This window comes from Hippopotamus amphibius, chromosome 15, assembly GCF_030028045.1.
Source record: "Hippopotamus amphibius kiboko isolate mHipAmp2 chromosome 15, mHipAmp2.hap2, whole genome shotgun sequence".
Classification (NCBI taxonomy): domain Eukaryota; kingdom Metazoa; phylum Chordata; class Mammalia; order Artiodactyla; family Hippopotamidae; genus Hippopotamus; species Hippopotamus amphibius.
Window position 1 is genome coordinate 4,991,086 of NC_080200.1, and position 22,883 is coordinate 5,013,968.

General features: G+C 40.5%; 2 protein-coding genes across 2 annotated transcripts in view; both read right to left on the minus strand.

Annotated features, from left to right (window-relative positions):
• Positions 1-5,312: 5,312 nt before the first annotated feature.
• Positions 5,313-19,857, minus strand: LOC130837218 (protein kish-A-like). The gene is made up of 2 exons (XM_057710036.1): positions 19,840-19,857; positions 5,313-5,615 (listed from the first exon to the last, which is right to left on the minus strand). The coding sequence occupies exons 1-2, from the start codon at positions 19,855-19,857 to the stop codon at positions 5,313-5,315; spliced, it is 321 nt and encodes a 106-aa protein (XP_057566019.1).
• A 371-nt stretch (positions 19,858-20,228) lies between these two features.
• Positions 20,229-22,883, minus strand: part of CD70 (CD70 molecule) — a 39,616-nt gene continuing 36,961 nt past the window's right edge. The window contains 2 exon segments of the mRNA XM_057710037.1: positions 20,229-20,617; positions 22,813-22,846. Coding sequence (XP_057566020.1) covers positions 20,229-20,617; positions 22,813-22,846 — 423 coding nt within the window.

The following is a 22,883-nucleotide window of genomic DNA, read 5'->3' on the forward strand; positions in this document are numbered from 1 at the left end:
GACATATATAATGTAGGGGAGGAAAAATTCTCTACCCTTTTTGGGGTGTTACTTCTAGCAGTTTTAATTACACATATTAATTAAAAATCTTAACTCTTAAAAACCTTAATTTCGAGTGAAAACTAGGAAGCAAGAAGTTATGAACTGTCTGTTACATACCAACCATTCTGTAGATTAACAAATTTATGAATACACTATTTCATATTTCTAGAAGCATATGCTTCCTCAGAGTACAATTTTTCAACATGGCATAAGATGTGTTTACTAAAAGACCTCCAAAATCTTTAGTTCAAACAGGAAGCCTAAAGCAGGTAAACTTAGATTTAGCAATTAATGTTTCAAGACATTATCTTGTTTTTTAAAAATTTTATTTATTTATTTTTTATTTTATTTTATTTTTTGGCTGCACCACGTGGCTTGTGGGATCTTAGCTCCCCAACCAGGGACTGAACCCAGGTCCTTGGCAGTGAAAGCATGGAGTCCTAACCACTGGACCACCAGGGAATTCCCACATTGTCTTATTTGGAAGTGATCTGGATATTTAATGAATAGCCATCATTTAAGTTAAGTTAGTAGAACTTTAAAATTACCAAAAAGATTTTGGAAACTATTGTAAAGTAGACATATTTTATAAAACATCATCTTTGTTGAAAAGTTAAAAATTTCATCTCATATTCATTTAATTTGCTTGTTCTTAACAACTATGTTTAGATTACTCAGGAAAATTTCATGAAACATTAGACAAAGTTAGCCATCATTTTATTTTTCTTGCTGACAAATTTTGTTTTATATATATATATATGGCAACATATGTAATATTAGACAAACATCCAAGACGATTTTGCTGGGAATCTCACAGAGACTTCTAAAAGTCTGTTTGCACATGAAGAGGGAACTTGCAAGTTTTCTGTGTTTTCAGCCTGTATTTGAGCCTGAGAGCCCACACAGCATTTCGGTCTAAAGAAAGCAAGGGCATGTCTGAACTTGCCTCGTTTCAGGGGCCCAACCTCTCTGGGTGTATTTGCATAACGATAATGAACAGTCCTTACAATACAGAGCTTTTTAAAAGGGAAAAAAGAGCCATGCAACTGTAATACCCTGTGATGAGGGGAGAGAAGAGGAAAGTCGGCCTCAGATATGCCAGCATGGATTTTTGCTTTCTCTGGGTCTTGGGTGACGCCCATGGGAATGGATGGAACATGGTGGAGAGTTCGTAGATCAGTTTTTCTAAGACCAAACAAAGACCTGCTGACCTCTCTTAGAATGCCATGTTGGGGGAAATCCCAACTTCCAATAGCTTTAAGTCTCACAGATTTTAATTTCTCCAGGGCTGAGCCTCTGGATATTTATGGGTTCACCAAGAAAGTAACCGTGTTCATAGGTGCACCCCATACAAGTTCAGAGAAATACAGAGTGTGGAGACTCTCTGGGGTCTTGCATCATACTGAGGGATGTGGTTACCCCGAGTGGGGAAATTTGAGCTATTTTTCTTCAAGTGATTTCATTTGGTTCTAGGGTTGGAGAGGTTTACAGGAAACACAGTTTATATACCTATGCCAGCACGGTCTTTGAATCAGAATATAGTGAATTTTAAATAAATATGTTTTCTTCCTCAGCTTAACATATTTTCAGGCTTTTATCATCATCAGAAGAACATGTAGAGAATGTTAAAATCATGAAACATGGAGTCAGATAATTTGGGTTCAAATCCTGACTCTGTGAGTTACTAGCTGGTGACTGTGGACAAGTCTTTAAACCTCTCTGAACCTGTTTCCTTCTCTGTAAAATGGGAAAATAATGGCACCAGCATAACTCAGTTGTTGTAAGGAATGAGGTATGGGCTATAGAGCCATACTGCCTGAGCTTGAATCCCAGCTCTGCTTCTTCCTAGCTGTGTGATTTCTGGCAAGTTACTTAACTTCTCTGTGCCACAGTTTGTTATCTGCAAAATGGCAGTGACAATACAAGTACAGACATCCCTGAATGGGTTAAAGAGGGTAATGCACTTAAAATGATAAACATGAGCATAATGCTGCATGGATTTTACTGTTATTATCACAATGCAGGTAACATTTTTACACTTGTACCTCAATAAATGCTTTTGCTAGGCTAGGGGGTGGGCTGAAAGGGCAAGGTCTGAGAGAAAAAAGGGAACTGGGACCAGAGGGTAATGATATCATTTTACAAGGAAGGGGGGCAGAGGAGTCATTCACAGGACAACTTTCAGAAGTTGTGGAGTTTCATGAGAATTTCAGGCTGGGGACCATTTCCCTGAAGGTCCTAAGTTCTAAATCTCTCTGTAAAGAGCTATTCTGCCCATGGCTTCTTTTTATTTTTCATTCAAAAAAAGGTTTATTCTTTTTATTTCTATGGGAAATGAATAGCTGAGAACAATAGCTAATTAATACTATCTATAATGGGCAATTAAAAATTTTATTTATTTATTTGACTGTGCCGGGTCTTGGTTGCAGCACGCGGGGTCTTCATTGCCCAGTGTGGGATCTTTAGTACTAGCATGTGGGTTCTAGTTCCCTGACCAGGGATTGAACCTGGGCCCCCTGCGTTGGGAGCGTGGAGTCTTAACCACGGGACCACCAGGGAAGCCCCCATCAAGGGCAATTTTTAGCTAAGAAGTTCTCCTTAGCTTTGAAATTTTAACTGGATTTTGGTTGAGCCTTAAGCAATGTTAACCATAAATGTGTAATAACTGCTTGACTACAAAATTTATGTCACATTTCCAACGTTCCTCTTGCCTCTATGAAAATTACTGAAGGTTTTCCTTTATCATCAAAACTCAAAGACATTTATGCATGGCATAGGGTAAATAGATTTGAAAACTGTTTATCATCACTTTACTAAGTTACACAAGATTCCAGAGCAAGCTGTTAGGCAAGACATGAACTAGATTTTGTCAGCTATAAATTGGAACTTGCCATCTGCCTGTACAAAAATTAAATCACTTTGTGCTGCTGTAGCTACTGACCTTCCACATCCCTTGAAGGGAATTCAGGGTGGAGACCAGGAATGAGGCACTCTGTGCTTTGGAGGATGGGTGGAACAGGTCTTCAGATAGTTAGATGTTTTCAGGAGCTGATTTTATGAGCCCAACGCTTGCATCTCCTCATATCTAGAAAAGCACTAAATCCCTACATGGTGACATCAGCTCCTCGTGACTAGCAGAAACCCCCGACAAAAAAGTGTGTTTGATTGCATGTACTCCTCCTTTACCAAGAATACATATATACTACTCCTCCCCCCTGCCTCTTTGGAATAGTTTCTCAGAGCTATCTGGGATGCTGTCTCCTGGGTTGCGGTCCTAATTTTGCCCCAAATAAACTCAACTCGCAACTCTCACGTTGTGCAATTTTTTTTTTTAAGTTGGCAATTTAAAATGCTGTATTAAAAAACAAAAATGCAGTTTGCATCTTGAGGTAATTAAAATATAGAGACCTAACACTAAAAAACAATGAAAAACACATTAACATTATCATTCTGTAATTGTTCTGTTTAGCTCTTTTTACTTTAAGCGTGTAGCCTTATTTAGAGAATGACAGTTAGCTGCTCAGATTTATGTTTAAGACATTTATCCATACCTAACCAGAGGTTTCAGAGACAATAACACCAGTCAGGTATACTGAATTCTTTCATGCTAAATAGGAATATTTTCTCAATAGTACTCTAAAGTCACATCTCATTTATCTTCCTCCTTAAGAACTGCATAGTTAGTTTATTTTATTTTAAAATTTATTTATTTATTTATTTATTGGCTGTGTTCAGTCTTCGTTGCTGCACATAGGCTTTCTCCAGTTGCGGCGGGCAAGGGCTAGTCTTCATGGTGCATGGGCTCCTCATTGCGATGGCTTCTCTTGTTGCGGAGCATGGGCCCTAGGTGCGTGGGCCTCAGGAGTTGTGGCACACGGGCTCAATAGTTTTGGCTCACGGGCTTAGTTGTTCTGTGGCATGTGGGTATCTTCCTGGAGCAGGGATTGAACGCGTGTCCCCTGCATTGGCAGGTGGATTCTTAACCACTGCACCACCTAGGAAGTCCAAGGCTTCTTTTAAATAGCTTAAACACCTGTAATAAACTACAGTTTGCTAAGACTAGAGGTACTCCGGTCAATGATCAGAATGATGTGGCTTTATTAAATATGAGTGCAATCCTTACCAACACAAATGGAACCTTTTTTTTTTCAATAATAATGCTAGTCCAAAAAAAAAAAAAGTCTATATTCTATAAAGATTTATTGTTTCCCAATCACAGTGAAAAGAATTTGAGTAATTTAGCAATTTTTTTGTTTTGTTTTTTAAAGAATTTGGATTTTTTTTTGTAGACTAGCAAATATTTATTTTACTCCTACCAAGGATATGGTACTGTGCTAGATCTTGAATTTCCATATGTGATTGTATGTCTGTGCTTCCAGGTGTGCGTGTCTGTTTGCAAACATGAGAATGTTTCACAGTGTGTACATACTTTTCTGTGTCTCCCTCTCTTTCTTTTTTTTTTCTTTCAATATTTATTTATTTATTTGGCTGTGTTGGGTCTTAGTTGTGGCACAAGGGCTTAGTTGCCCTGTGGCATGTGGGATTCTATTTCCCCGACCAGGGATTGAACCCACGTCCCCCTGCATTGGAAGGCAGATTCTCAACCACTGGACTACCAGGGAAGTCCCCCAATTTTGTTTTCTACTATGTGCCTTAAAGATACCTCACTAAAAACTGGTATCTGACACAACGGAATGACATATGCAGAATGTAATACTGTAGGGACAGTCCTGAGGCTGATTGTTGCAGACATATTTAAACTCTGCGTATTAAATGGTTACATCCTAATAATTTATATAGAACATTGGTCTGATAACAAAAACAGAGAACGGCAGCTGAAACTTTATCTCATTCAATGTTCAGAGATAAAAAGGTTAACCATTCTTTCCAATATTTTCTGCAGAGAAGCCTTTTTTTTTTCATATTTAAATCTGATGGTAGGGGCTTCCCTGGTGGCGCAGTGGTTAAGAATCTGCCTGCCAATGCAGGTGACACGGGTTCGAGCCCTGGTCCGGGAAGATCCCACATGCCACGGAGCAACTAAGCCCGTGTGCCACAACCACTGAGCCTGTGCTTTAGAGCCCAGGAGCCACAACTGTTGAGCTCTGCAACAAGAGAAGCCACTGCAATGAGAAGCCTGTGCACTACAATGAAGAGTAGCCCCCACTCTCCGCAACCACAGAAAGCCCCCACACAGCAACAAAGACCCAACGCAGCCAAAAATAAATAAATAAATTAATTAATTAAAAAAAAATCTGATGGCAACTGAATTATGGCATTTTCCCAAGCTCCTGTATGAGGAGTGTGCTGCAGGCCATCACAATACAGCGCACTGCAACATAAGGACAGTTCTGTTCACCTATTCTGGCACACTTCCAACATACACCCAACAGCCCACTTTTATTTCTGTCCAGGAGGCTGGGTGCCAAGGATGGAATATAAGCACAGGTACCTATAAGCAGCAAGATTACAGTCAACAGACTCTGAAAATTGAAAATGGCAGACACAGGGAGGCCGGGGAAGCCCCAGCCACATCCACTCCTTGCTTCTTTACACTCTTGGGCCAGTTTCTGCTGTACAGCAAAGTGAATCAGCTGTATTTATACATATATCCCCATATTCCCTCCCTCCCGCATCTCCTTCCCACCCTCCTTATCCCAGCGCTCTAGGTCATCACCCATCATCTAGATGATCTCCCTGTGCTATGCAGCAGCTTCCCACTAGCTATCTATTTTACAATTGGTAGTGTGTATATGTCAGTGCTACTCTCTCATGTCGTTCAAGCTCCCCCCCCCACCATTCCTTAAGTCTGTTCTCTACATCTGTGTCTTTAATTGTCCCTGCCACTGAGGATATAGTACCATTTTTTTAGATTCCTTATATATGTGTCAGCATACAGTATTTGTTTTTCTCTTTCTGGCTTACTTCGCTCTGTATGACAGACTCTAGGTCCATCCACCTCACTACAAATAACTAAATTTCATCCCTTTTTATGGCTGAGTAATATTCCATTGTGCTTCTTAATGCTCTACTTCACTTGCATGGGATTGTTGCCTTAAAGGAAGACACACCATATAAGAGTTGTGAGTTTAAGTTTTCTTCAGGGTCTTACTAAGGACTCTAGCCCAGGAGACAGCTACTCAGCTCGGAGGAAAATTCTCTGACGAGGCAGGGGAGATGTCAGTGCATACGCGATTTTTGGCTAGAGAATACACATGGTCAGGCATACATCTTGGTGAAAGATGACTGCTGGTCACAAAGAACAAATATCTCAGGTAAATGCATTTAGTGCTTTTCTGCATGTGGGAAGATGCAAGAACATTAAAATTTAAAATTAATTAAAAAACTCTTAACCTTAAAAAAATTGTTCCTGAGATACTAAAATTCTTCCTGAGATATATATCTGACTATCTGAGGGATCTGCTTGCCCAAAGCACGGAGTGCCTCATCCTGCTTTCCATCCTGAATCCCTCTCAGGGTGTACAGTTGGTCAGCAACTGCAGTGGTTTATGACTTCATCCTGGTAGCAATGAGTGGTGAGCAAACTCTTTCTTCTTTATCTACATACGTCTCTGCTTTAATATCTCTTTTGGCTGCTCTTGGTCTTCTCAGCTGTGCTCAGGCTTTCTCTAGTTGTGATGCGTGGAGGCTGTTCTTCGTTGCAGTGCACGGGCTTCTCACTGCAGTGGCTTCTGTTGTTGCGGAGCACGGGCTCTAGGTGTACAGGTTTCAGTAGTTGCAGCACTCAGGCTCAGTAGCTGTGGCACATGGGCTTAGTTGCTTCTTGGTATGTGGGATCTTCCCAGACCAGGGATTGTACCTGTGTTCCCCACATTAGCAGGGAGAGTCTTAACCACTGTGCCACCAGGGAAGTCCCTCTGCTTAAATATCTTTTCCCCATTCCTCCCTCCCTCCCTCCTTTCCTTCCTTCCTCCCTTCCTTCTCTCTATCCTTCCTTCCTCCCCTCTTGTATTTATTTTTTTCCTGTTACACTTGAATTAAGAACAATTTATGAACTCCATGGACATTTCTCATAATCCAGAAGTTCTCTTTGTAATTCCTAGACGATTTTATTTTCACTAAAAGCGTAAATTCTGAATACCTCGTTACAGGATGGGGTTGGTGGATAAAGAACAGTTTTTTAGCCTGTGACCTAGAATTAGCTATATTACAGCTGGCTATACTTTATCTGTGTGTAAGTCACTGGACTTCATGTTGATTCCCCTCCCCCTTCCAGGTCCAGAGTCATTGACTACTAAAGCTGGAGGTCATCCAATCCAGTCTTTTTATTTAGTAAAAACTGAGACTAGGCAGGGACATCCCTGGTGGCACAGTGGTTAAGAATTCGCCTGCCAGTGCGGGGGACATGGGTTCGAGCCCTGATCTGGGAAGATCCCACATGCCACGGAGCAACTAAGTCCAGGCACCACAACTACTGAAGCCCATGCACCCTAGATCCCACGTGCCACAACTACTGAGCCCATGTGCTGCAACTACTGAAGCCCGCATGCCTAGAGCCCTGCTCCATAGCAAGAGAAGCCACCGATCCGAAAAGCCCCAGCACCACAACGAAGACCTAATGCAGCCAAAGATAAATGAAACAAAACAAAACAAAATAAAATGTCAACTGCAATTTAAAAAATGCTCTTCATTTAAAACAAACAAACAAACTGAAACAAGAGGTAAAGAGATTTTCATTGCAGCAAAGTTGTCAATTTTTTCCAACAGTGAACATGACAAAACAAAACAAGAATAGAACAGGCTAACAAATAGCAAAAGGGTCCAATTTTTGTTTTATCTCCCTTCTTAATTTCTCTGCCTCCTTTCACCTCCCACACTGCGGTGAAAAGCTCAAGAGGTGAGAAAAAAGAGGAAAGAAAGGGAGAAATAAAAACTGGGTTTTGGATGCCTGAAAAATTGAAACTTGGATATCATAGATAAATTTCAGAACCCACACATCTGAAACATCAAGCTTATAGCATATGACAGCACCTTTTATGCTTGGTTTTATTTATCTTTTTAATTTTTTTCAAGATCTGTGAATTTTATTCTTTTTTTATTTTTAAAAAATTTTATTGGAGCTGTTTTACCACAACTGGCAAAACCTAAGCCATTCCAGAATAATGCTACTAAACATCGTTTTTACAAAGGGTGTTTTTTTTTTTTCAGTGATTTTTTTTTTTTCATTTTTTTCTTGAGGTATCTTATATACAGGAAAGTGTTAAGATATTAAATGCACCAGTTGATGAATTTATACGCAGTTACATCCGTGTAACCAACTCCCAGATTCAAGATACAGAAAACATATTGTAACCTAGAAGGATTCCTGTGTTCCCTCTTAAGAAACACATCTCTCTATCCTCTATCACCATAGTTTCCTCTTGCTGGTCATTGTACTTTATATAATTAAAATCATACAGAATAGAAAAAAATTTTATTGGAGTGTAGTTGATTTACAATATTCTGTCCCCTCTTTTATTTTTGTGACAACTTTATTGAGATATACGCATACCTCACATACTACACCAGAAAATCCATCCATTTAAAGTGTATAATTCAGTGTCTTTTAGTACATTCACAGAATTGTGCATCTATCACCATAATAAATTTTAGAACACAGTCATCATCCCCCTCCTGAAACTCGGTGCCCATCAGCCTTTAGTCCCCAGTACCTCCTCCCTCGGACCTAGACAATCACTGTGCTGGTTATTTTTACATATTGACTTGACTGGATCACAGGGTGCCTGGGTATTTGGCTAAACACAATTGCAGGTGTGTCTGTGAGGGTGTTTCTGGATGGTGTTGACATTTGAATCAGTAGACTGAGTAAAGCAGATTGCCCTCCCTAATGTGGGTGGGCCTCATCTAATCAGTTGAAGGCCTGAATAGAAAAAAAAAAAGCCTAGTAAGAGGAGACTCCTCCTGCCTGACTGCATTTGAGTTGGGATATTGGTTTTTTTCTTGCCTTTATTTTTATTTTTAAATTTCCTGCCTCTATACTCAAACTGAAATATTGGTTCTTTCTGTTTTCATACTCAAACTGAAATATCAACTCCTCCCACTGACTGGAGACTGTGGGCCTTTGGACTGAACACCATGAGTCTCCTGGGTCTCCAGATGACTGCAGATCTCGGGACTTGTTCAGTTCCATAATTACATAAACCAATGCCTTATAATAAATCTCTCTATTCTGTACATCCTATTGATTCTGTTTGGAGAACTCTGACTAATGCAGCCACTAACCCACTTTCTGTCCCTATGGATTTTTCTACTGGGGACATTTCACATAAATGGAACCATGTATTGGATTTTGTACCTGACTTCTTTTCCTGAGCATCGTATTTTCAAGATTCATTAATGTTGTGCCATGTGTCAGTACTTTATCCCTTTAACTGCCAGATGATCTTCCATCATACTGATGTATCACATTTTGTTTATCAACCATTGGACAGACATTTGGGTCATTTCAACTCGGGACTATTGCTAATAATGTTGGGGTGGACATTTGTGTCCAAGTGTTTGTGTGGACATAGGTTTTCATTTCTCTTGGGTACATACCTGGAAGTGGAATTGCTGAGTCAAGTGATAACTCTATGTTTAACTTTTGAGGCACTGCAGAACCATTTTCCACTGATGCTACACCATTTTATTTATTTATTTATCTTAAAAATATTTATTTACTTATTTATTTGGCTGCGCTGGGTCTAAGTTACAGCACGCAGGATCTTTGATCTTTGTTGCAGCATGCGGAATCTTTAGTTGTGGCATGCGAACCCAGACCAGGGATTGAACCTGGTTCCCCCTGCATTGGGAGGCTGAAGTCTTAGCCACTGGACCACCAGGAAAGTCCCGCTACACCATTTTAGAATCCCAGCAGCAGTGTATGAGGGTTCCTATACTAGCTGGGGTGTTCTAGAGAAACAGAACCAATAAGAGATGCATATTTATAGAGATTTATTATGAAGAGTTGGCTCGAGTTGGCTCATGTAAATTTGCCCCATGACCTGCCATATGCAAGCTAGAGTTCCAGGAGAGCTGATGGTGTAATTCCAGTCCAAAGGCCTGGGAACTAGGGCAGCTGTTGGTGTGAATCCCAGTCCAAGGGCAGGACTCAAGCAGGCATGCAGGAAGGGCAGGCATCTTCCCTTTCTTCCCTTTCTCTGCTTATGTTCTGTTCAGGCCCTCAACACATTGGATGATGCCCACTGACACTGGTGAGGGCAGAGCTATGCACTCATTCTGCTGATTCAAAGGCTAATTTCTTCCAGAAATACCCAGCAATATTGCTTAACCAGACATCTGGACATTCCGTGACCCAGTCAAGTTGGCACATAGAATTAACCATCACTGTTCCAATTTGTCTCCATCCTTGACAAAATTTTTTATTGTCTGTCTTTTTGGAATATAGCTATCCTAGGGGGAGTGCAATGCTGTCTCTTGATGGTCTTGATTTGCATTTTCTTGATGACTAATGATGTTCCTTCTTTTCTTTTACAAGCATTTCTCCTTTCTTCTCTGTTATTATTACACTCATTCCCATGCCATACTGTAGACACTCTAACGCCTGAAGTAAACAAGGCCCGCCTAGTCTTGATAGAGAGTTAGCAAATATCTCCGTGTACAGCTGTTTAATTGTAAACAGTGCTGTGAAGGAAAGTACCAGTAGTGATATGGGTGCAAGAGGAGAGAATTTGATCTAGTCCTGGGGTTGGAGAGAATTATGTAGAAGGTTCCTTGTAAAACTATAAATCCAATCGGGTCCCTCCTCACTCTAACACCTTCAATGGCTCCCTCTTACCTGGGCAATAAATCCTCAATTCTTAGCCTGGCATTTTAGCTCTGAATAACCTGGTTCTAGCCTTATTTTCTATTTTATTATTATTATTATTATTATTATTATTATTATTATTATTATTATTATTTTTTGGCCACACCAAGGCATGCAGGATGTTAGTTCCTTGACCAGGGATCAAACCTGTGCCCCCTTCAGTAGAAGCATGGAGTCTTAGCCACTGGACCACCAGGGAAGTCTTCATTTTCTACTTTACAACACACATGAGCATCCACCACTTCTGCCATACTGGGGCTCATGATCCTGACAGGGGTCCTTTGCTTTCAAGTTAGGTGGCATTTCTGGAAGTGGATGATGGTCCTTTTGTTAAAAAAAAAAATCTCTTGATGGGTTCTGGTATACAACTTTAGTATGATTGTTGAGAAATGTGAAGTTCCTTAGGCATTGATAAAGGCAGATCTCAGGTGCTCTGTGAAAGAAGAGAGTCAGATCTATGAAGAGAGGTGAAAAGGGGAGAGATGCAGGGGCTAGTGAGAAAATGGAACCCCAACCACTATGGCGAAGAGGAGGAGTTCCTTGTGGCTGCTGTGAAAAATGACCACCAACTTTGTGCCTTAACACAACACAAGTTTATATTCTTATAGTTTTGAGTGTGAGAGTCTGAAATGGGCCTTGATGGGCTAAAATCAAGGTGTCGGTGGCACTATGTTCCTTCCAGGGTGAGAATCCATTTGCTTGCTTTTTCCAGCTTCAAGAAGCCACCATGTTTCTTGGCTGGCGGCCCCTTCCTTCATCTTCAAAGCTAGCAGTGCAGCATCTCCTGTCTTTCTCTGACTATGACCTCTGCTTCTATCATCACATCTCTTTCTCTGACCCTCCTGCCTCCCTCTTATAAGAACTTGTGGTGACATTGGGCACACCTGGATAATCCAGGCTCACTTCCCCATCTCAAGGCTTAATTGTATCTGCAAAGTCCCTTTTACTATATAAGGTAACATATTCACAGGTTCTGGGGATAACCTCTGGGTTACTCCCAGCTCAAATGCCACCTTCTTTTTTTCTCTTCTTGTTTCTGTGTCTTCCAAGGAACTCAGAGTACAGTGGGGGAAACAGCTGCCTAAAAAATTGATTGATGTGGAATCTAGAAAAATAGTACAGATGAACTTATCTGCAAAGCAGAAATAGAGACGTAGATATAGAGAACAAACTCATGGATACAAAGAGGGGAAGGGAAGTGGGCAGGATGAATTGGGAGATTGGGATTGATGTATATACACTACTATGTATAAAATGTATAACTAATAAGAACCTACTGTATAGCACAGGGGACTCTACTCAGTGCTCCGTAGTGCCCTAAATGGGAAGGAAATCTAAAAAAGGAAATCAGTTATATGTATAACTGATTCACTTGGCTGTACAGCAGAAACTAACACATCATTGTAAAGCAACAATACTCCAATAAAAATTAAAGAAAAAAATCTTTTGAAATACTGCGTGGTAAGTAGTTGATTTTGGAAGCAGAGAGAGTCAGCCTGAGTGCTCAGGAAACACCATGAAGATGTGAGATGTGTAGGATAGTCTTGTGAGGGATGACTTTGATATCTGGCAGACCTGGGTTTCAATTCCAGCTCCACCGCGGTTAGGCGGTCTTAGGGAAATTGTATAATCTCTTTGAATCTCAGTGAAGTATGCTAAACCATACAGACTTGTCAGCATGTGACCAATTTGCCATTTCATATAGGTTGACCTAAAATTGTGCCCTGGGCTGGACTGCAGTATTCAATTTGCCATCTGTGTATCTCATCCTGGCACTTGGCAATTTTCTTTTTTCTTTTTTTCTTTTTTCCCCCCAGCTCAGTTTCTTTCTCTTTCTTTCTTTATTTTTTTCATTTTAAAATTTATGTATTTATTTATATATTTATTTATTGGCTGTGTTGGGTCTTTGTTGCTGCATTTGGGCTTTCTCTAGTTGTGGTGAGTGGGGGCTACTCTTCATTGCAGAGCACGGGCTCTAGGCACTCAGGCTTCAGTAGTTGTGGCTCACAGGCTCTAGAGCACAGGCTCAGTCGTTGTGGCGCATGGGTTTAGTTGCTTCACAGCATGTGGGATCGTCCCGGACCAGGGATTGAACCCATGTCCCCTGCATTGGCAGGAGGATTCTTAACCACTGCGCCACCAGGGAAGTCCCTGGCGATTTTCAATTTGCAACACTGCAGTTTTCAACTTGCCATTTCACATACCTCAACCTACAGCCCACCCCATAGATTTGCTGTCACGTTTGTATAAAACAAGGTTTGTATAGTGGTCAACTGCTATGGGTTTAATTGTATCCCCCGAAAATTCACATGTTGATGTTCTAACCCCCAGGACCTCAGAATGTGATGGTATTTGGAAATAGTTTGTTGCAGATGTAATTAGTTAAGGTGAGGTCATACTGGACTAAAGGATCCCTAATCCAATATGACTGCTTCCGTATAAAAAGGGGAAATTTGGACACAGACACAGAGGAGACTGCTATGTGAAGATGAAAGCAGATATCAGGGTGGTGCTTCTATAAGCCCAGGGACACCTAAGATTGCCAGCAAACCACCAGAAACTGGCAGAGTGCCATAGAACAGTCTCTCTCACAGCCTTCAAAAGGAACCAGCCTTACCGATACCTTGATCTTGGACTTCTGGCCTCCAGGATGGTGAGACAAAAAATTTGTTTTTTAAGTCATCTAGTTTGTTGTTCTTTGTTATGACAGCTCTAGCTAATTCATACACCAGTACACAGAAAGCTCTATATACAAAGTAGCCATTCTTTCAGTTGTTAGGAAATGGCTCTGCTGAGATTTTTTAAATTATAGTAAAATCCACACAATACAAAATTTACCCTTTTAACCATTTTAAGTGTATAGTTCAGTGGTTTTGCAACCATCTCCACCATCCATCTCCAGAACTTTCTCATCTTCCCAAACAGAAACTCTATTCCCATTAAACACTAACTCCCCATCCCCCTCCTCCAGTCCCTGGCTCCACCATTCTACTTTTTGTCTCTATGGATTTGACTTCTCCAGAGACCTCTTATGAGTGGAAGGACACAGTATTCTGTGATTGGCTTATTTCACTCAGCATAATGTCCTCAAGGTCCATCCATGTAGCATATGTCAACTTTCTTTTTCAGCTTGAATACTAGTCCATTGTATGTATATATCACATTTTGTTTATCTGTTCACCAATTGATGGACACTCCAGTTGCTTCCACCTCTTGGCTATTGTGCATATATAGTGCTGCTATGAACATGGTTGTGTACAAATATCTCTTTGAGTTCCTGCTTTCAATTCATTTGGATCTATACCCAGAAGCGGGATAGCTGTGTCCTATAGTAGTTCTACTTTTAATTCTTTTGAGGAGATGCCTTACTGTTTTCCATAGTGGCTGTACCAATGGATATTTCCACCAACGGTGCACAATGATTCGCTTTGCACCACATCCTAGCCAATATTTGTTATCTCTTGTCCTTTTGGTGATAGCCATTCTAGCAGGTGTGAGGGGATATCTTGTGGTTTTTCTTCTTCTTCTTCCAGTTTTATTGAGATATAATTGACATACAGCACTGTAAAAACTTAAGGTGTGAAGCATAATGGCTTGACTTACATACACCATGAAATACTTATCACAATAAGTTTAGTGGACATCCATCATCTCGTATAGTTACAAATTTAAAAAAATAGAAAAAATTTTCTTTGGTATGAGAACTTAGAATTTACTCTGTTAACAGCTATCATATATGATGTACAGCAGTGTTAATTATGTTCATTGTGTTGTACATCACATCCTTAGGATTTATTTATCTCATAACTGGAAGTTTGTACCTTTTGACTGCCTTCCTCCAGTGCCTGCTGTCCTCTCCCCCGCCCCCCAATCTTTGGTAGCCACAAATCTGATCTCTTTTTCTGTTTGTTTGTTTATTTTTGAAGTATAATTGACCTGCAACACTCAGTTCCTGGTATACCACATAGTGATTCAATATTTCTATACATTTCAAGGTGATCAACACTCCAAGTCTAGTTATGAGATGTCACCATACAAAGATATTACATAGTTATTAGCTATATTCTTTACACTGTATTTCATAACCATGACTCACTTATTTTGCAACTGAAAGTTTGTACCTCTTAATCTCTCTCACCAAATTTATTTCCTTCCCCCACCCTGCTCCCCTCCAGCAACCAACTGTTTGTTCTCTGTACCTATAACTCTGTTTATTTTCTGTTCTATTTGTTTATTTGATTTGTTTTTTAGATTCCACATGTAAGTGAAATCACACAGTATTTGCCTTTCTCTGTCTGACATATTTCACTTAGCATAATACCCTCTAGGTCTATCCATGTTATCCCAAATGGCAAGGTTTGATTCTTTTTTTTAATGGCTGAGTAATATTCCATCATCTATCTATCTATCTATCTATCTATCTATCTATCTATCATCTATCTATCTATCTATCTATCTATCTATCTATCTATCTAATCTATCATCTATCTATCATCTTGCCATCTATCACATCTTCTTTATCCATTCACCTATTGTTGGGCACTGAAGCTGTTTCTATGTTGGCTATTGCAAACAATGTTGCGATGAACATAGGAGGTGCATATATCTTTTCTAATTAGTGTTTTTAAATCTTTGGATAAATACCCAGGAGAGGAATTGCTGGATCATATGGTAGTTCTGTAACAGGGAAGAGCTAAATCAGATTCCATGTTGGATCTGTTCCTTTGTCTTTAACCTTTGCTTTTTGCTACTTTTGTTATCATGGTTATATGTGATGGCCAGCCTCAGGGAACCCTGCCCCTCTGCCTGGATGTTAAACTGAAGTGCCTCTATTCAGCTCACAGGCAGACAATCTGCCCTGCCCACCTGTGTGAATGGCTGCAGAAAAGAAGGAATTAACACATCCCGTCACCGAGGCTGGTCATTCCCAGAGATGTCTTGCAAGACTGATGGCCATTTCACTTTACTTCCTCACAGCCTATCGCTTTCTGATTCTATAAAAGAAACTGGCATCCAGACCCCAATAAGATGGTTTTTTTTGAGACACTAGTCTGCCATCTTCTCAGTCTGCTGACTTTCTGAATAAAGTCATATCCCTTGCCACAACACTTCATCTCTGATTCATTGGCCTGTCTTGTGGTGAGCAGAGCAAGCTTGGATTCCATACTGTTTTCCATAGCAGCTGCACAAATTTACCTTCCCATCAACAGTGGATTCCACTTCTCCACATGATTATGGACACTTGTTATTTGTTGTCTTTTTGATAATTGCCATCTGACAGCTGTGATGATTGTGGGTTTTTTTTAATTTTATTTAATTTTTTTAACTTTTTTTTTCCCCCAGACCTTTGTTGGAGTGTAATTGCTTTACACTGTTGTGGTTTTGATTTGCATTTCCCTGATGATTAGTGATGCTGAGCACCTTTTCATGCACCTGTTGGCTATTTGTATGTCTTCTTTGGAAAAACATCTATTTAGTCCCTCTGCCCATTTTTAAAATTGGATTCTTGGGGGCTTCCTAGGTGGTGCAATGGTTGAGAATCTGCCTGCCAATGCAGGGGACATGGGTTCAATCCCTGCCCCAGGAACATCCCACATGCCACGGAGAAACTAAGCCCGTGCGCCACAACTATTGAGCCTGCGCTTTAGGGCCCGTGAGCCACAACTATTGAGCCCATGTGCTGCAACTACTGAAGCCCATGTGCCTAGAGCCCATGCTCCACAACAAGGGAAGCCATGGCAATAAGGAGCCCGCGCAGCACAATGAAGAGTAGCCCCCACTCGCCGCAACTAAAGAAAGTCCGCGCACAGCAAAAAAGACCGAACACAGCCAATAAAATAAATAAATTAATTAATTTTAAAAAATTGGATTCTTTTGTTTCTTTTTCTTTCTTCCCCCCCGCCCCGCTATTGAGTTGTATGAGTTCTTTATACATTTTGTGTATCAACCCATTGTCAGATATATAATTTGCAAATATTTTCTCCCATCCCCTAGGTTGCCTTTTCAGTTTGTTGATGGTTTCCTTTGCTGTGCAGAAGCTTTTTAGTTTGATAAAGTCCCGCTTGTTTATTTTTGCTTTTGTTGCCTTTGCTTTTGAGGTCAAACCCAAAAAAAATCATTGCCGAGACCAGTGCTAAGGAATTTACCACTCTGTTCAGGTCTTTAGTCCATTTTGAGTTTATTTTTGTGTATAGTGTAAGGTAGGTATCCAGTTTCAGTCTTCCATATGTGACTGTCCAGTTTTCCCAGCATTGTTTATTGAAGAGGCTATCCTTTCCCCATTGTATATTCTTGGCTACTTTGTCATAAATTAATTGATCATATATGCATATATTTGTTTCTGGTCTCTCTATTCTATTCCATTTACCCATGTGTCTGTTTTTATGCCAACACTATGCTGTTGGATTACTATAACTTCATAATGTAGTTTGAAATCAGGAACTATGTTGCCTGCAGGTTTGTTTTCTTTCTTAAGATTGCTTTGGCTAATTGGGGTCTTTTGTGGCTCCATAGAATTTTGGGATTGCTTTTCTACTTCTGTGAAAAGCACCATTGAAATTTTGACAGGGATTGCATTGAACCTATAGATTGCTTTGAGTAATACAGACATTTTGACCACATTAATTCTTCCAATCCATGACCATGATATATCTTTCCATTTGTTTGTGTCCTCTTCAATTTCATCAGTGTCTTCTTGTTTTCAGGGCACTGATCTTTCACCTCCTAGATTAAATCTTTTATACAGTTATAATTGGGATTGCTTCCTTAATTTCTCTTTTTGATAGTTCACTGTTAACGCATAAAAACAGAACTGATTTTGTATATTGATTTTGTATCCTGCTACTTTACTGAATTTTTAAATTAATTCTAACAGTTGTTTTTGGTGGCATATTTAGGGTTTTCTATGTATAAAATCACGTCACCTACAAATAAAGACAATTTTTCTTCTTCCTTCCTGATTTGGATGTTTTATTTCTTTTTCTGCCTAATTGCTCTGGCTAGGACCTCCAGTACAATGTGGAATAAAAGTGGTGAGAGTGGGCATCCTTGTCTTGTTCCTGACCTTACAGGAAAATCTTTAAGCTTTTTACCACTGAATCTGCTGTTAGCTGTGGACTTTTCATATATGTCCTTTATTATCTTGAGGTACCTTCCTTCTATATCCAGTTTGTTGGGAGTTTTATCATGAATGAATGTTGAATTTTGTGAAATGATTTTCCTGCATCTATTGAGATGATCATATGTTTTTTATCCTTCGTTCTGTTAATGTGGTGTATTACATTGATTATTTGCATGTGTTGAACCATTCTTGCATCCCTGGAATAAACCCCAGTTGATCATGGTATATGATCCTTTAAATGTATTGTTGAATTTGGTTTGCTAATATTTTGTTCCTTCCAAACCCAGAGGAAAATGAAGATGGCAGTTTTTTTTTTAAATTTTATTTATTTATTATTTTTTTGGGGGTACACCAAGTTCAATCATCTGTTTTTATACACGTATCCCCGTATTCCCTCCCTTCCTTGACTCCCCCTCCCTCGAGTCCCCCCCACCCTCCCCACCCCAGTCCTCTAAGGCATCTTCCATCCTCGAGTTGGACTCCCTTTGTTATACAACAACTTCCCACTGACTATCTATTTTACAGTTGGTAGTATATATATGTCTGTGTTACTCTCTCGCTTCGTCTCAGCTTCCCCTTCACCCCCCGCCCCCTCCCAAACCACGAGTTCTCCAGGATGGCAGTTTTAATAATTCAAGATGATTAAATCTTGAATAATCTAAGTCAGCATAAGGTCCTAGGATCAGACATTCATTGGTTAGATGGTTGCCATGGTGATGGGAGGAAAGTAGGGAAATGATTGACACCTTTAACCCCATTAAGTTGCATAAGCTTATGATGACCATAAGTTTCCAAAGATCTTCCAGCTACAAGGTCTCTGCCTCCTACTGAGGAGGAGAAGTTATTCGAAGATCTCTGAGGATTTTGTGAGCAGGCAACGGGTGGGCATGAGGTTGGTTTCTAGTGGCTGTAGCAGAAGGAATAAAGGGGTGATTGTTTTGAAGAAGAGAAGAGGGAAGAAAATAAATGTGGGAAGGAAGAGGTTAGGAGAAGTTTGGCAATATCTGAGAAGCCAGAGCTCTGTAAGCCCAGGTGGTTTTTATTTAATTAAATTAATTAAATTATTTTGCAGGGAGATGTTGGGGAGGGGTAACCGTGAAAATGCCAGGACAGAGCTTAGGTCTCAGCCTGCACGTTTCAAGCCAGGTAAAGTGAGAACAATTTTGAGCAGTGTGGAATTTTGGAGGGTGTTGTATCAGGAAATCCACAAGCCATTAAAGAAGAAACAGATATTTACATACAAGGATGTAAAATTAAAAGAATGCATAGCAAAAAAAAAAATCATAGACAACATCAAAAGTTAAAAGACAAACTGAGAAGATATTTGCAACTCCTATTATAAAGGGCTAAATTCCTTAACATATAAAAACTGTACAAAACAGTAAGCAAAAGGGTGATGACAATTAAGAAGAACTGGGCAAGGAGTGGACACACTGCAAAACTATTTGGTGGTTTCTCAAAAAATATATATATGTATTTCACATTATTTCATATTGTTTTCCATTCTGGTTTATTACAAGATGTTGAACATAGTTATGTGAATGTACTAATGCCATTGAACGGTTCACTTTAAGAGGGTTAATTTTACATTATGTGGATTTCACTTCAATTAAAAAAGAGTGTATACTCATGATTTTACAGAAAAGAAAATACAAATGATTGAAATGACTCTGAAGTACAGGGTGTGTGTGGGGGAGTTAGGCTCCTCTTTTACTAGAAATAAGACAAATGAAAAGCTTCCTTCCATCCCACAGATTAGCCATGCTCACACAGATCAGATTAAAAATCTAAATTGTTTCAACTCCTGTGGGGGCCGATTCGTTGACGAATATCAAAATTATAAACATACCCTCTTGGACCCAGCCATTCCACATCTAGGAATTTATCTTACAGAGATGGGTGCAAAATGAGATATGTATTGTACAAGAAGTATCAGATGTGGAAAGGAAGAAGTCACCCTTTATTTTTATGAGGTTTTTTTTTTTTTAATACTTTAACCAAAAACTGTTGTATTTAACAAACAGATTTAGTAAAGTAAAAAAAAAACCCCAAAACCCAACAGCCCCCATTAGCAATACACTCTCAAGGTGGTCCAGTGGTTAAGACTCTGCCCTTCAAGCGCAGGGGGTGCGGGGTCACTCCTTGAATACAATACAATGTATCCAAAAATAATGAAATACTTACAAATAAATTGAAGATAAAACAAAGAAAAAAATCTGGGCCGGGGAAGCGCAATGGTCAAGGGCACACCCACTGAATCCCAAAAAAAGTCTCATCAGCATTTCTGGAGGGCAGCAGAGGCAGAGTAAGGTTGGTGCAGAGAATGTCCCCATGGGCTAAGAACGTTAGGCGCTGGGAGGCGACCGAGCAGCTGCGGTGAAAGTTGAGGCGTAAAAGGCTGATGCTGTGGGCAGTGGGGGAGCAGATGGCCACAGTCAGGGTGGCGCTATGGGGCTCGGCGGTCCACGTGGAGGAGGAGCAGTTGGTTAAGGTCACCTGGATGTGCAGTCTATAAATGCCATCACGTTGGATACGCAGCTGCCCGTTGTCCAGCTCTGGCCCATGCACGAAGGAACGGCCCAGGGCTGGGCTCCCCTGCCAACGCAGCCTGGGGTCCTGCCGTGATCCTGGGAGGGTTGTGGGAGACGGGTGGAAGGATGGAGGTTTAGGGAAACTGAGTGCTATAGAGGGAATGCCCCAAACTGACATGTTGAAACCTAACTCCCAAAGGGATGGTATTAGAAGGCGAGGCATTGGGAGGTGATTAGATCATGAAGGTGGAGCCCTTATAAAAGAGACCCCATATCCACTGATGGATGAATGGATAAAAAAGATGTGATACATATATATATACACACACATATATGGACACACATACACATGTATTGTGCCTGCATATATATATGTATACATATATACACACACACCATACACACACATATATATAAAATGGATAATGATGTGATATTATATATATAATATATAGTATATATGTGATATTATACACATATGTGTGTATATATATTATTCAGCCATTAAAAAAAAAAGGAAATTCTGTCACTTGTGACAACATGGGTGGACCTAGAGGTCATTATGCTAGGTGAAATAAGTCAGACAGAGAAAAACAAATACTGCATGACTTCGCTTATATATGCAATCTAAAACAAAACAAAATCCAAACACATAGAGGCAGATACAGAGAACAGACTGGTGTTTGCCAGAGGTAGGGAGGGGAGTGGGCAAAATAGGTGAAGGTGGTCGGAAGGTACAAGCTTATAAAATAAGTTAGAAAGCAGGTCCTGGCGATGTAATGTACAGCACGGTGACTAGAGTTCACGATACTGTGTTGTATATTTGAAAGTTGCTAAGAGAGTAGACCTTACGAGTTCCCATGGCAAGAAAAAAAAAAGTAACTATGTTAGCTAGACATTGTGGTGATCTTTGTAATATATACAAATATAGAACCAGGTTGTACACCTGAAACTAATACAATGTTATATATTAACTATATCTCAATTGAAAAAGAGAGAGGGATTTCCCTGGTGGTCCAGTGGTTAAGACTCTGCACTTTCAATGCAGGGGTGAGGGTTCTATCCCTGGTTGGGGAACTAAGATCTGGCATGCCCCGTGGGGCGTGGCCAAAAAGTTAAAAAAAAAAAAAAAAAAAAAGGAAAAGGAAAAAAAGAGGGAGAGAGAGAAAGAGCCCGGAGAGCTCTCTCCCCACCTTTCCACCATGTGAAGACACAGCAAGAAGATGGCTGGCTAGGGACCTCCCTGCTGGTCCAGTGGTGAAGACTCCGCGCTTCCGATGTAGGGGGCGCGGGTTTCATCCCTGATTGGGGAGCTACAATCCCACATGCCTTGCGGCTAAAAAAACAGAAGCAATATTATAACAAATCCAAAAAAGACTTTAAAAAATGGTCCATAAAAAAAAAAAAATCTTGAAAGGAAAAGAAGATGGCTGGCTGTGTACGAACCAGGAAGCGGGCTCTCACCGGACACCAGATCTTCTGGTGCCTTGACTTTGGACTTCACAGCCCCCAGAACCATGAGAAAGAAATGTCTTGTTTATGAGCCATCTGGTCTCTTATTGTCATAGCAGCCCAAACAGAAAGCACCCAGAGAAAAAAAGACAAGAAATGGAATAAACACACACCCAAACCTCCGTTACAAAATGGAATAAACACACACCCAAACCTCTGGGGATGAGTGTGGGAGAGACCCAAAGAGGAAGACGGTTAGAGAGAGGCTGGGAGGGGACAGTCAAATGGCACCCTCCCTCACATTCCTTCACGTCCTTGCTTTCGAGCCCCTTTCTCAGGGACGCCTTCCCCATGATCCCGTTTTCAAGGGCAAACCTCAACCCTGTCCTGCCCCTTTCCCCTCCCTCAATGACTCCCCAAAGTACCAGGTGCGTGTTTTCCTCTACTCGGCACGCTACACTCTTCACTTGTTTAGTTACTTATTTTCTGATCCCCTTAGTAGAAGGGAAGAACGCACAGGACAGGGATTTCTGTCTGTTCTGTTGGCTCTTGGGGCGCCCAGAACAGGGATTGCCTCACAATAGTGGGTTAGTTCATGTTTGTGGCCAGAACGCGGCATGTTAGTGATGGCTGTTAGCTTGGTTTGGTTGATCTGGGCTCGCCCAAGAGAGAAAATAAAATGGCGAGCAGGGAAGCAGGCACTCAGAAACAGACCACCATATCTCACTCTCTTTCTTTCTTCTTCTCGGCCTTTTTTTTTTCAATTTCTATTTCGCTGTCTCCCTCCCCCACCCTCCTCCTTTTCGCTTTCTCCATCACACACGTGCATCTCTTTTTACCTGTGTGATTCAGCTGGAGCTCCGCTAAGTCCCACTGGAAGAAAAGAAAAGAGGGCTAAACACCTAAGCAC